This window comes from Cucurbita moschata, unplaced genomic scaffold, assembly GCF_002738365.1.
Source record: "Cucurbita moschata cultivar Rifu unplaced genomic scaffold, Cmos_1.0 Cmo_Scf00016, whole genome shotgun sequence".
NCBI lineage: Eukaryota > Viridiplantae > Streptophyta > Magnoliopsida > Cucurbitales > Cucurbitaceae > Cucurbita > Cucurbita moschata.
The window spans coordinates 3,783,725-3,796,724 of NW_019268532.1; the positions used below are offsets into that span (position 1 = coordinate 3,783,725).

At 41.0% G+C, this 13,000-nt stretch overlaps 2 protein-coding genes across 3 annotated transcripts in view; both read right to left on the reverse strand.

The window, feature by feature from the left end:
• The window catches only part of LOC111454280 (probable serine/threonine-protein kinase At4g35230), a 6,245-nt gene extending 3,403 nt beyond the window's left edge, over positions 1-2,842 (reverse strand). The window contains exons 1-4 of the mRNA XM_023095701.1: positions 2,320-2,842; positions 2,071-2,206; positions 1,170-1,303; positions 881-986 (exon numbers count right to left, since the gene is read on the reverse strand). Coding sequence (XP_022951469.1) covers positions 881-986; positions 1,170-1,303; positions 2,071-2,206; positions 2,320-2,700 — 757 coding nt within the window. The 5' untranslated portion in view covers positions 2,701-2,842. The remainder of the gene's footprint in view (positions 1-880; positions 987-1,169; positions 1,304-2,070; positions 2,207-2,319) is intronic.
• LOC111454281 overlaps positions 1-8,405 on the reverse strand; it is a 13,912-nt gene extending 5,507 nt beyond the window's left edge. The window contains exon 1 of one of the 2 annotated variants that reach the window (XM_023095704.1): positions 7,511-8,405. In XM_023095704.1, the coding sequence (XP_022951472.1) occupies positions 7,511-8,356 (846 nt within the window). In that variant the 5' untranslated portion in view covers positions 8,357-8,405. Of the gene's footprint in view, positions 1-7,193 lie in introns of those variants that run through there. The other variant, XM_023095703.1, reaches the window with a different exon arrangement.
• Between the last annotated feature and the right edge of the window lie 4,595 nt (positions 8,406-13,000).

Here is a 13,000-nt window from a genome sequence, read left to right on the forward strand (position 1 = left end):
AAAAAAAAAAAAAAAAAAAAAAAAAAAAAAAAAAAAAAAAAAAAAAAAAAAAAAAAAAAAAAGTGAGATCCCACGTCGGTTGGAGAGGAGAACGAAACACCCTTTATAAGCGTGTGGAGACTTCTCCCTAGCAGACGCGTTTCAAAATCTTGAGAGGAAGCCCGAAAGGGAAAGCCCAAAGAGGACAATATCTGCTAGTGGTGGACTTGGATGGTTACAAATGGTATTAGAGCCAGACTCCGGCGATGTGCCAGCGAGGAGGCTGATCCCCGAAGGGGGTGGACATGAGGTGATGTGCCAATAAGGACGCTGGGCCCAAAGCGGGGTGGATTTGGTGGGGGGTCCTATATTTATTGGAGAAAGGAACAAGTGCTAGCGAGGACGCTGGGCCACAAAGGGGGTGAATTGTGAGATCCCACATCGGTTGGGGAGAAGAATGAAACACCATTTATTAAGGCTATGGAAACCTCTCCCTAGCAGATGCGTTTCAAAATCTTGAGGAGAAGCCCGAAAGGGAAAGCCCAAAGAGGACAATATATGCTAGCAGTGGGCATGGACTATTACAAATGGTATTAGAGCCAAACTCCAGCGATGTGCCAGCGAAGAGGCCGAGCCCCAAAGGAGGTGGACATGAGGCTATGTACTAGCAAGGACGCTAGGCCCCAAAGAGGGTGGACTGTGAGATCCCATATCGGTCGGGGAGAAGAATGAAACAAGGGTGCGGAAACCTCTACCTAGCATACGCGTTTTAAAAACCTTGAGGGGAAGCCCAAAAGGAAAAGCCCAAAGAGAACAATATCTACTAGCGGTGGGCGCGCTCTTTTACAAAAAAAAAACACTTAAACGAACAATTTAAGTACAGCAGAAGAAGAACAAATACCATTTCTTAAATATTCAGGAGGAGTATACGCAAGATTGGTGCTATAACTTTTACCATCCCTGCTGTTTTTCATCAATCCAAAACAAGAAAGTCGAGGGTCACCATTCTGTCAAAAACCATCCACAAATTACCACATTGCTCTCAGACACACAAAGGATTCCCAAATGAGAGAATCTAACCAAAATCACCAAAATAAAATATTAGAAAGCCAATAGAAAATGAAGTATATCATATAAATTCCAATAGCATATATATATATATATATAGGTAAGAGAAATTGTGACAGCACCTCATCAAATAGTACTCTATATGCATTCAAGTCGTGGTATAATGGAAGTTCCAGAGAGCTACAATAATCTAATGCCTCAGCAATATATAAAGCAACTCTTAATCTCATAGCCCATTCTATGGTTTGATTCTCCCCTGTCAAGTAAACAAACAGTTTCTTGCCATATTAGAGCAAATTGTTCAAAGAAATAGCACTAAATTAGAGATTTCCAAGAGAAATTGGCAAATATTTTAAATACAAAAGATGAGGAACATCATCAATGCCTTTTAACATCTCATTGATGATAGGATAAGATAGTTAGAAATCACGAATCTCCACCATAGTATGATATTATCAACTTTGAGTATAGACTCTCGTGGCTTAGCTATAGGCTTCCTCAAAAGGCCTCATACCAATGGAGATGTATTAATCCTCCCCTCGAACAAAGTACACTATAGAGCCTCCCCTTAATTGAGGTTCGACTCCTTCTCTGGAGTTTTCGAACAAAGTACACCCTTTGTTCGACACTTGAGGATTCTATTGACATAGCTAAGTTAAGGGCATGGCTCTAATACCAGGTTAGGAATTACGAATCTCTACAATGGTATGATATTGTCCACTTTGAGCATAGACTCTCGTGGTTTTGCTTTGAGTTTCCCTAAAAGACCTCGTACCAATGGAGATGTATTCCTTACTTATAAACTCATGATCATTCCCTAAATTAGCCAACATGGGACTCCCTCTCAACGATCCTCAACAAAGACATCACTATATTACTATATTACTACTTTACAGTGTTTGAGAGCCCAAAACTCCAAAAGAGACAAACCCATAAATAGAAATAATCATCATGACCAAATAAAGAACAAGAAAGATCGAGCTGAAAAAAACTCATTATCCCAACATCAATCAGTAACCATACAGTGGAAGAGATGCTTGGCAAGGGTGTCATTGGGCATAAACTCCGCAACAAGAAGCCTCTCATCGCCTTCACAGCAATACCCAATAAGATTAGCCAATCTTTTATGCCTCAATTTACCGACCCCAGATGCTTCCTCCTGAAGAACACAACCAAAAACACAAATGAATCAACAATCGAATTAAACCCATATCGGAATTCAAACCCCAAACCCCAAACCCCCCAACCCCAATGTAATCAAGAAGGAAGTACAGCGAACTGCTTGGGGTCGGGCCAAGCCAACTTAGTGAACTTCTTAACCGCGATCCAACGGCGGTTGTTCTGATTTTGAAGGCGGCCTTTGTAAACGACATTGGGGGCTTTCTCGCCGCTCTCGGAGACGATGTAATCGGAGCTGAAGTTATTGGTAGCAGCCTTGAGGTCGGCGAAGGAGAACTCGGAGAAAACAGGGATGCCGCCGCCGGCGGGATCGGAAGGGCCATTAGAAGGATGAGATTGGAAACTGTTTTGTGCGTAAGGGACATGATTTTGAGCTCTCTGTAAGGACGATCCACAACAGCCCATAACTCCAGCACTCAGTCCCCCCACCTCCACCAGCTCTGTTTTTACTTTAAAAAAAAAAAAAAAACTCATACAGAAAAGCTGCAGAACAAATCAGAGAATCCCAGAAGCCATGATTTAATCTTTCCTCTTCTCGATGTTCTCATGGGGACAGCTCTCCTTGCTGTATTAAACTTTTTTTTTTTTTTTTTTTGGGGGGGGGGGGCTTATTTTCCATGGCTGAGTACTGACAAGACCTTTGTCTTTCTCTCCGCTTCCTCCTCACATTGCGTTGTCCTTTTTGGAGAGTGAAGGGGTAATTTTGTAATTTCACTTAACATCTCTTTTTGGTTTTTCTTTCTCGCGCTGTACTTTCACGACCTACGATCTTTCTTCCCGTCTGGCTTTTTTTTTTTTTTTTTTTTTCTTTTCTTATTATTATTTTTTCCACGTAATTTTTGAATAAATAAATATAAAACTATAAATAATTTTTAATTTTTATTTTTATCTTTATAAAATATCAAATAAAAATTTCCTAAATTATTTCGAGCATAAATTTTATATGTGAATATAAAATTTTAATTAGGACACTAATGATTAGTTATTTAATTTATAAGCATCTTATTTTTACATATTTTTTTTTTCTTAAATATTTTATTTTCAAATATTTAACGTGAACTTTTAACTGATTTTTAAATTATAAATATTTAATAAAATTTTCAATTTTCAATTTAGTATAAATATAATTTTAAATTATTTGATTATAAATTAAATTTTGAGTTAAAAATAAATAAATTTTATACTATCAAATCAAATAAAAAAGATTTATTTTATTTTTATTTTTATTTTTTCTATATTTTTGTATAGGTAAATATGGAAAACATCAAATTTAGACTATTCAAAATAGGAAAAGATGAGATTTTTTAAATTCAAAATAGGAAAAGATTAATTTTTTAATTTATAAATACACAACCTCGGTTAGTGTATAGCAACTATTATTTTCTTCAATTCAATTCATCTGAAGCTACTAGCTTTCCTCTCCCGTCAATCAAATTCACCCGCTCTTTCTAGTGATGGCTAATGATCAAGACATTATTAGCAACAAAATTCCCAAACTCATACCTGATGTCGTCGAGCTAATACTCAACATACTCCCTTACTATTATTTGCCGAGCTGTAGGTTGGTCTGCAGAACATGGAACGATGTGATCTTAAGTTCTAAATATGATCCTTCAATCTCGGCTGCTTCCAACTTCTTGCTTGCCCATGTTTATTCCAACCGCCGTGATCGTCTCTCGTTTCGTAATCTCCATTGCTTGGAATTGGATTCAGACCACGTGGAAGGGGTGAAGAGTGTTGCCTCATTCAACTTGCGTCGTAAGTATTTCCGACGTTCTTTTATCTCAACTATTAATTCGTGCAATGGACTCTTAGCTTTTGTGGTCACCAAAAACACAAAGAGCTGGCTTAACTCGAATACAGTCGTCATATTAAATCCCATGACGAATGAGTACTTTGAACTTCCCAAGGACGAATTCAAAGGGAATTGGCTTACGTGCTCATATGGATTTGGATTTTGTCCTAAAACAAAGCACTACAAAGTAGTAAGAAACTCCACCGTCGAAGATAGAAACTCCACTGTCAATTACAAATCAGAGATTTTTGCTTTTGGGACCCGGCAGGAATGGACGCGTATTGAGTCACCGTCCTATTCTTTTAATGGATGTCATGGTGTTTACTTGAATGGAGGGTTGCATTGGGTTGGACAAGATGATCTTCATCACGATGTTATTTATCGTCTAAATATGGAAGATGAGAAGTACGAGCACATTCCTTTTCCTAATGATGACGGTTATTTTCCTTGTATTGGAGTNTAAATAAATATAAAACTATAAATAATTATGATCCAATAATAATGGTGGAACCTAAAATTATGTCTATAGTTTTGAGAATTAATTTTATTTTTGGTGGGGTTGGATGCATAGTATTATTCTACACAAGTTCTATGTCACCATCATGCTTGTCGAAGACGTTTAGCATGTGGCCACGTGACGGATGTCCTGGTCATGTTTGTCCAGGATGTATTGTCCATGGTCGCATGCCCATTCCAATCTAATTTTACTTGTTTCCATGCTAGATAGGCCTTTACAATTCTTGGGTGTGTCAATATAGGATGTATGATCAATCACCAAAATCATGTCTACACCTGTTAAAACTAAAATGCCTCAAAATGTACTATAGGGGATGTGATTAGTTGTCAATTCTTGTCATTCGAGGTATATGTTATCAAAAGCGTGGTTGTTGCTTATTTTCTTTTAGCTTATAACATTGATTTTTTTCCATATTATTTCAACGCATTTCCTTGCTTTCGTTTTCTAAAATATTTCTCTCAAATGTGGATCGATGCTCGATCTTACGTCAAAGTTATCCACAAAGTCCGACTTCTATACATGTTGGGTTAGAACAAGTGTCGTACAATCATTGTATCACTGCTACAAAAGTGCAATTGTGACAAGTGGTATTAGAGTCGAGTCGTCTCCTTGAATCGTAGTACAAAAACATGTCCGTTGCAAAACAACTGGACAAATCCCAGGTAGACTGATTAGTAAAGAACGAAGATCAGTTACTCTATCTGAGTGAAGCTCCTGATGGATTGTGGTCTTTGGAGTCTTGCATGAATGAGATTATCGCTAAAGTTGACAGGATAGGCGAGATGGCAAGTTGCCTTGAGGCAATGCTTGTCCGTGAATTAATAGTTAAGGTTAAGGCCCTAGAAGACAAAGACACAACTATTTGTGGCTGCAAACGTTGGGATAGCTCGACGAGCTTTATTGTCCGGATGGAAAAACACATTGAGGGCTTCAATAATGCCCAACAAGCGATGGTTTACATGGTCTCTGAAATGTCTGAGGATTTGAGAGCATCCCTTGGAGTGGTCGGGGATGAAGTGGCAAATCTAAGCATCATACTTAGTCTCACCATGAGAGGGTGGGGAACCAAAACCCAGCTGGTGTGTAGTCCAAGTCAACAAGATAAAGGTCCTAGATCCCAAGCCCTTCTATGGGGTTCAAGATGTCAAGGCTCTATGGAACTTTATCTTTGACTTCGAATAGTACTTTTGAGTCACAAATACCGTGGTAGAAGAAACAAAGGTCACGTTTGCAATAATGCATCTAGTCAACGATGCAAGTTGTGATGGAGATTCAAGGACGTGAATATTCAAGATGGTCGATGTACTGTGGACACTTGGGAGAGCTCAGAACAAGAACTCCGCTCTTAATTTTTCCCAGAGAATGTTGAGATAATTACAAGATGGAAATTAAGGGAGCTGAGGCATACTGGCAATATCCAAGACTACATTAAGCAATTTTCTAGGCTTATGTTAAATATTCTTGATATGTGTGAGAAAGACAAGGTCTTTAGTTTTGTTGAGGGATTGAAGTCGTGGGCGAAGACCAAACTCTACAAACGAATAGTTCAAGACCTTTACATGGCCTATGCTACAGTTGAACAACTGTTTGATCTTAGCATCGAACAACTGTTTGATCTTAGCATCGATCAACCCCAAGATATAAGGTGGAATCAGTCTTTCGCAAGTAGTGGAAATAAGAATTATTGACCCAACTTTCCCAAAGGTAAGGGAAGTGACAGACTTGAAGGCCGATGAGGGGCATGTGAGTCCTCTCAACAAAGAGGTAGAACTCTATGGCGGAGACCTCACAGAAGTCACAGTCAAAATCAAGGTGGGCCTTACTTCATATGCAATGGAGCCCAATGAGAAACCGAATACCCACAAAAAGCAACATTCAATGTCTTCCAAGCAAAATTTGGAATGTACTTAGAAGTTGAGTACGAGATTGCAAAAATTGAAACATCGCTAGTCAAAAGCGTGGAAAACCCCTGAGGCTCCTAAAGTATTTATTTTCCCTCGAGAAGAGAGTGGGTGAGATAGAAAAGCCAGCGGGATGCAGTCATATGTATATCAAGGCTTAGGTCAACCACAATTCGACTAATAACACTATTGTTGACTCTAAAGCCACCCACAATTTCATGACAGAGACTGAAGCAAAACACTTAAACATCCTTTTGCATAGAGATATGCGACCGATGAAAGCTATCAATTTAGCACCCTTACCTATCACAAGGGTTGTAAAGAGAACTCTAATCAAGACATGAACTTGGACGGGACAAACTGATTTTATGATTGTCAAGATGGACAACTTCAACATCGTGTTAGGAATGAATTTCCTGCTTGAACACAAAGTCATTCCCATACTCCCTTGCGAAGTGTTTAGTAGTAACGAGGTCCAACTCGATAACATTCAGACTATCAGCCATCAACCAAAAGGGGTAAAGATGATGTCGGGATACAGTTGAGAATGAATCTTATCAATGATAAATCCATGCTCGCTACCATTGCCATGGTTGAAAGAGGGAAGCTCGAGCAAACTCACTTCAACAAAAATCACATAATACGAATGTATGTAAAGTTTGAAGGAAAAACACAAACGTCCCAACTTCGATTGCTTTGATCATAATTCAATTTTCACTATATTACACTAATAAACTCTTTTATATCCAAAGTATTTGAAGCTTCCTCTCTAATTCGAATCATATTAGTAAGAAAAATATATATTAACACAACCGTATATAAATATGTATGTAACAAAAATAATATTTATGTATGTTTTTTTTTTTTAATCTCGTAATTATTATGCTAATGCGAGATAGCATTTAGTATAGAAACTCTAGTATCAATCAACCTCCGAAACAGTTTCTCCGTGCTACTCTCAATGCAGCGAATCCCTTCCTCCAAATCCCTCATCTTTTCAATCCTCACCGTCAATTCATCCACGTCACCATTTTGACTCACTTCCATAAACTCCAATATCCCATTCTCAACCTTCTTCGTCTTCCCCGTCCACCGGTTCCTCCGTGACCCCAACGACGCCCCAATTCCCTCAAAAACCGCCACCGAAACCATCCCCGTCACTTCCATCACATCCTTAATCGCCGCCTCCAGCTCCTCCTCGGAAACCGCCGTCCCCTCCGCCGCCTTCACTCCCCGGACCACCGATACCAACTGGGTCGTTTCTTTCGCCATACGTTTTCGGGCTTTTGTGTATAAATCCAATTTGGTTTTGTCTTTTCTCCTGATGGCCACATGGGCTGCCACGTGCTCCTCTCTGAACCCCAGGATGAGGCTCTGGAAGATTCCGTAAGCGTCGATGAAACAGAGGAAGTCTTCTAGAACATTCTCCACCCATTTCGATAGCCGACATATCGACTCGCGGGATTGTGGGAGTTGGAGGATGTCGTCGAGATAGTCGTGTACGAGTTTCACGGTGGTAAGTCCACGGCAGAGCCAGACGGCGTCGCGGTGGTCGGTGGACGACCAGGATTTGAGATTGGCGATTTCTTCCTTGAGAGATGAGATCAATGGGTGGGATCTGCAGGGTAAACTGAGGGATCGAAGGTGCCGGGAAATTCGGGGCTTTGTCTGACGGGAAATGGCCGGCGCCTTGTTTGGGAATGATAGAGAGCGCCGGAAAACACCCACCATTTTGGTTGGAATGTTTTGCGGCGGCGGCGGCGGTGGCGGTGGCGGTGGCGGTGAGGGAATTGGATTGGCGTCGAGTTTTATATAGTGGGAAATGGGGAGTGGGGCCCATTCATGTGGAAGGTAGAGAAGTGACAGAAGGCCACGTGGAATGTGTTTGGCTGTTTGTTGCTGTACAGACTGCAACATGTGCGCATTTATTTTCCAAATTTTTCATGTCCGCTTGCAACCTTCTATTATGAACATATGATTTAACAACAACAATAAATATAAAATAATGCAATCTATATAATAATAATTATTGTCGCTATTATTATTATTATTATTAGTATTATTGTCATTATTAATTGTATTAGTATTATTGCAAATGCATTATTATTATTATTATTAATTGCATTATTATTATTATTATTATTATTATTATTATTATTAATTGCATTATTATTATTATTATTATTATTATTATTATTATTATTATTATTATTATTATTATTAGGGGTGAAATTTAGCTAACATGAAAGCAAGTAAAAAAGAAGTGGAATGGGCATCATCCATGTGTAACACGCCTTGGACAAACATGATCGTGACATTCTTCCCACTTAATTGGTTGCATCCTTGTCAACAATGTAGAATGTGGTTGGCTTTAGGTCTTTCGACGAGTTTCCAATCGATTTCAACATCATGAAGTCTCTTTTCGTCCTTAAGGACCTTTCGTATGTCCCTTATTGATTGGTTGACTCGTAACGGTTTCTCAGCCATGATCTCTTATACTTCTTTATTTATAGGATTCTTCGTCGTGACAGGGGGTCGTGTTATCTCATTGTGCTTGGAGTCTTCTTGATTGGGATTGTAATGTTTCAAGTTACTAACGTGGACAACAAGGTTAGTCTTTATTAAAGTTTGTACGATGCATTCCCAACCTTTTGAATGATTTAGTCTAATCCATAGTATTTATGCACTAGTCATTAATACTTGTTGCTTTGGAATTGAAGTTTTATATGATCTCAGATTGATAAGAATTTTGTCTCCAATTTTAAATTTTTCGTAGTCTGTGTTTTCAACTGGCTCCTTTCTTCGTCCGTCTAGATGTTTTTCCAAGTAACCATAGGCTAGTTCATAAGTTTGTCTCCGTACTTTGGTGAAGGTATTGACTTGGGGCCTCTCCCCAATATTCGGGTGACCAAGGACATGAGCCTCGAGTCTAATAAACCTAATATTAACAAATCATTTAGTTGCTTATTAACTTCAACTAATTCAGACTGAGTTGTACGACACATGTCTTTAGCATGCAATAATATTGCCTTACTCACTCAAGCTGTTCTCTTCAATCTCGGGGAGGACAGTGATTGGAGATTTATCATCGGTAAGATCCCATCTCAATTGTAGTGTGTGGGTTAAAAGGACAAAGTAATACGTAAAGATTATTTTATCGCATGTGTTACTTTATGTCTTCTTCTTGATTCAGCGTTGTAGTCAATAGTTCAATCTATTAACATCTTTTTCTATGTATTTCTTAGTCAACATCTTTTTTCATTACGACTAGCTAGATTCCTTAAAGGACTAGGTTCGAGTTTATTTTCAATTATTTTGTAGTATATATGAAATTATTTAGTCTTTTTTATTTATTTTAATTCAAGGTACAAATGAAATTTCATTAACAAAAAAATATATATATATATATATATATATATTAAAAAAATATGACAAAGAAAAAGAAACCTGTTTAGAAAAAGGGCAATTACGACTTTTCATCATTTTTTTTTTCTCCAAAGTGTTTGTAATTTGTAGTGTAGCCCAGCTCTGAATTTGTAGTGTAAGCAACAGCCTTGTATTTTGTAGTGTAGCCTGCTCAGTGTCACGGTCATGCTTGTCCAGGGCATGTTGCCCATGGCCGCATGCCCATGACAAGCCAAACCCTTGTCATGTCTTTTCATTCTAGTGTTTTTCCTTTTGTAATTCTAGAGCGTATGACACCTCAAAAATATCATGTCTAGGCCTGCCAGAACTAAAATGGCCCAGAATGTACTATAGGGGGATATGACTAGTCGTCAACTTCTCCCTACCCAAGGTTATATATGCTAAGCCGTTGTTATCTTTCTCTTGCTTGCTTATATAACGTCTCTTTCTAAAATCTCTCTTTCTAAAATCTCTCTCTCTCCTCGTTTTCTAAAACCTTCTTTTAAAACCGAGGCTAGAGGCTTGACCGTACGTCGCTTGGCCGTAGGCGACGCAAGAACAAATAGGCTGAACTCACTTGTTGCTAGAAAGTGAGTGCCGCACAATCGCTAGTCCGCTGCCTTCGAAAGCGCGATTGTGTCAAGTGGTATCAGAGCTTTGTTAGCTCCGTAACGTCATACAGACCGAGATCATGTCGACGACAAAGTCGACACCCAAAGCACAAGCCGACCGGCTTACGCTAATAGAGGAGGAAATGCTGTTCCTCAAAGAAGTCCCTGACACCCTCCGTTTCCTGGAAACACGGGTGACCGAACTGAGTGAGAAAGTCGTCCAAGTCGACGCAATGGGCAACCGCCTGGATGGGTTGCCAATCGCAGAACTGTTGTTTCGAGTGACCTCGCTCGAAGAAAGAGTTGCTCCTACGAGCAGCCCAAAACCGTCTGATAGTCCGGATAGCTCTGTCGCACACAAAGAGGGACGTGGCGAAGAGTTCGATGTACTACAAAACAAAATGATGAGTTTGTTCAATGGATTGGCTGATGAATTCAGAACAACAGTCGACGACCTCCAAGAAAGGATGGCCGCCATGAGCACTCGAATTGAAATTACCATGAAAGCCGTGGAAGGTGTTGCGGCTAGACAAACTAGTACAGGATCCAACAAACTAAGGTTCCCAGACCCTAGAGCCTTCAAAGGGAATCGGGACGCCAAAGAGTTGGAGAACTTCATCTTTGACGTCGAACAGTACTTCAAAGCCACAACGGCTTGTACCGACGACAAGAAGGTGACTGTAGCCGCGATGTACCTCATAGACGACGCCAAACTGTGGTGGCGTACGAAGGTGCAAGACATCGAGGATGGATTGTGTACCATCGACTCGTGGGAGGACCTCAAGAGAGAGTTGAGGGAACAATTCCTCCCCGAAAACGCAGGGCATATAGCAATGGAGAAAATAGTAGCCCTGAAACACACTGGAAACATACGGGACTACGTCAGACAGTTCTCAACCCTGATGCTGGATATCAGGGGCACAGCAGAGAAGGACAAGGTGTTCTTCTTCATAAATGGTCTACAGCCGTGGGCCAAAACAAAGATACATGAGAACAGGGTCCAAACCCTAGCTGCCGCAATGGCCTGCGCCGAGAGACTCGTAGACTGTGGGAACGAAGCAGGATCCCAAAGAAGAGCGACACCAGCCCCAAACAATGGGGGCAAACCATACAGACCACCAGGCCAGCGAAATGGAAGCCCCAACAGACCGAATGGATGGACGGATAGACCTCCTCAGAACAATCAGGCGGGGACATCTCGAGGGCCTTACCATCAAAGGAACCACCCGACGACGCCTTTGCAATGCATGCTGTGTAAAGGCCCCCACAAGGTATCCTACTGTCCTCACCGGGCCTCTCTCACTGCACTTCAAGTGTCCATTTAAGAGAGCAATGAAGCAAGGGTCGAGACTTTGCTAGACAAGAAGGAAGATCACGACAACCCTCGAATGGGCGCACTCAAATTCTTGTCAGCCCTCCAACGGAAAGTTGAACCGAAGGAGGTAATAGAGAAAGGGCTCATGTTCGTGGATGCCACAATAAACTCTCAACCGAGCAAGAGCACTTTGATAGACTCTGGAGCAACCCACAACTTCATTGCCGATCAAGAAGCCAGAAGATTGGGACTCACCATAGGAAAAGACCCGGGGAAAATGAAAGCTGTCAACTCCGAGGCCTTGCCTATTGTGGGAGTTTCTAAGAGAGTCCCCTTCAAAATAGGGGATTGGACTGGAGAGCTAGACCTTGTCGTGGTTCGCATGGACGACTTCGACGTGGTACTTGGGATGGAGTTCCTCCTAGAACACAAGGTCATCCCAATGCCATTGGCAAAATGCTTGGTGATCACCGACCGCAATCCCACAGTAATACCTGCAAGCATCAAGCAACCAGGTAGTCTTCGAATAATCTCGGCCATACAACTAAAAAGGGGACTTGCACGAGAGGAACCCACATTCATGGCCATACCACTGATAGAAGAAGCAACCACTAAAAAGGGGACTTGCACGAGAGGAACCCACATTCATGGCCATACCACTGATAGAAGAAGCAACCACCGAAGAGACTGTCCCAGAGGAAATCAAGGAAGTACTAGACAGCTATACCGACATAATGCCGGAGAGTCTACCACAAACACTACCCCCTCGTCGAGGCATTGACCACGAAATCGAACTCCTTCCGGGGTTAAGCCGCCAGCAAAGAACGCATACCGGATGGCTCCACCCGAGCTAGCCGAATTGAGGAAACAACTGGATGAGTTGTTGAAGGCGGGATTCATTCGCCCGGCAAAAGCCCCTTATGGAGCCCCTGTACTGTTCCAGAAGAAGAAGGATGGGACGTTGCGTCTGTGCATAGACTATAGAGCCTTAAACAAGGTGACAGTACGCAACAAATATCCTCTGCCGATAATATCTGACTTGTTCGACCAACTTCACGGGGCCAAGTACTTCACGAAGTTGGACTTACGATCAGGATATTATCAAGTACGCATTGCCGAAGGGGACGAACCGAAGACGACGTGCGTAACTAGATATGGGGCCTTTGAATTCCTAGTAATGCCCTTTGGCCTGACAAACGCCCCAGCTACGTTCTGCACGTTGATGAACCA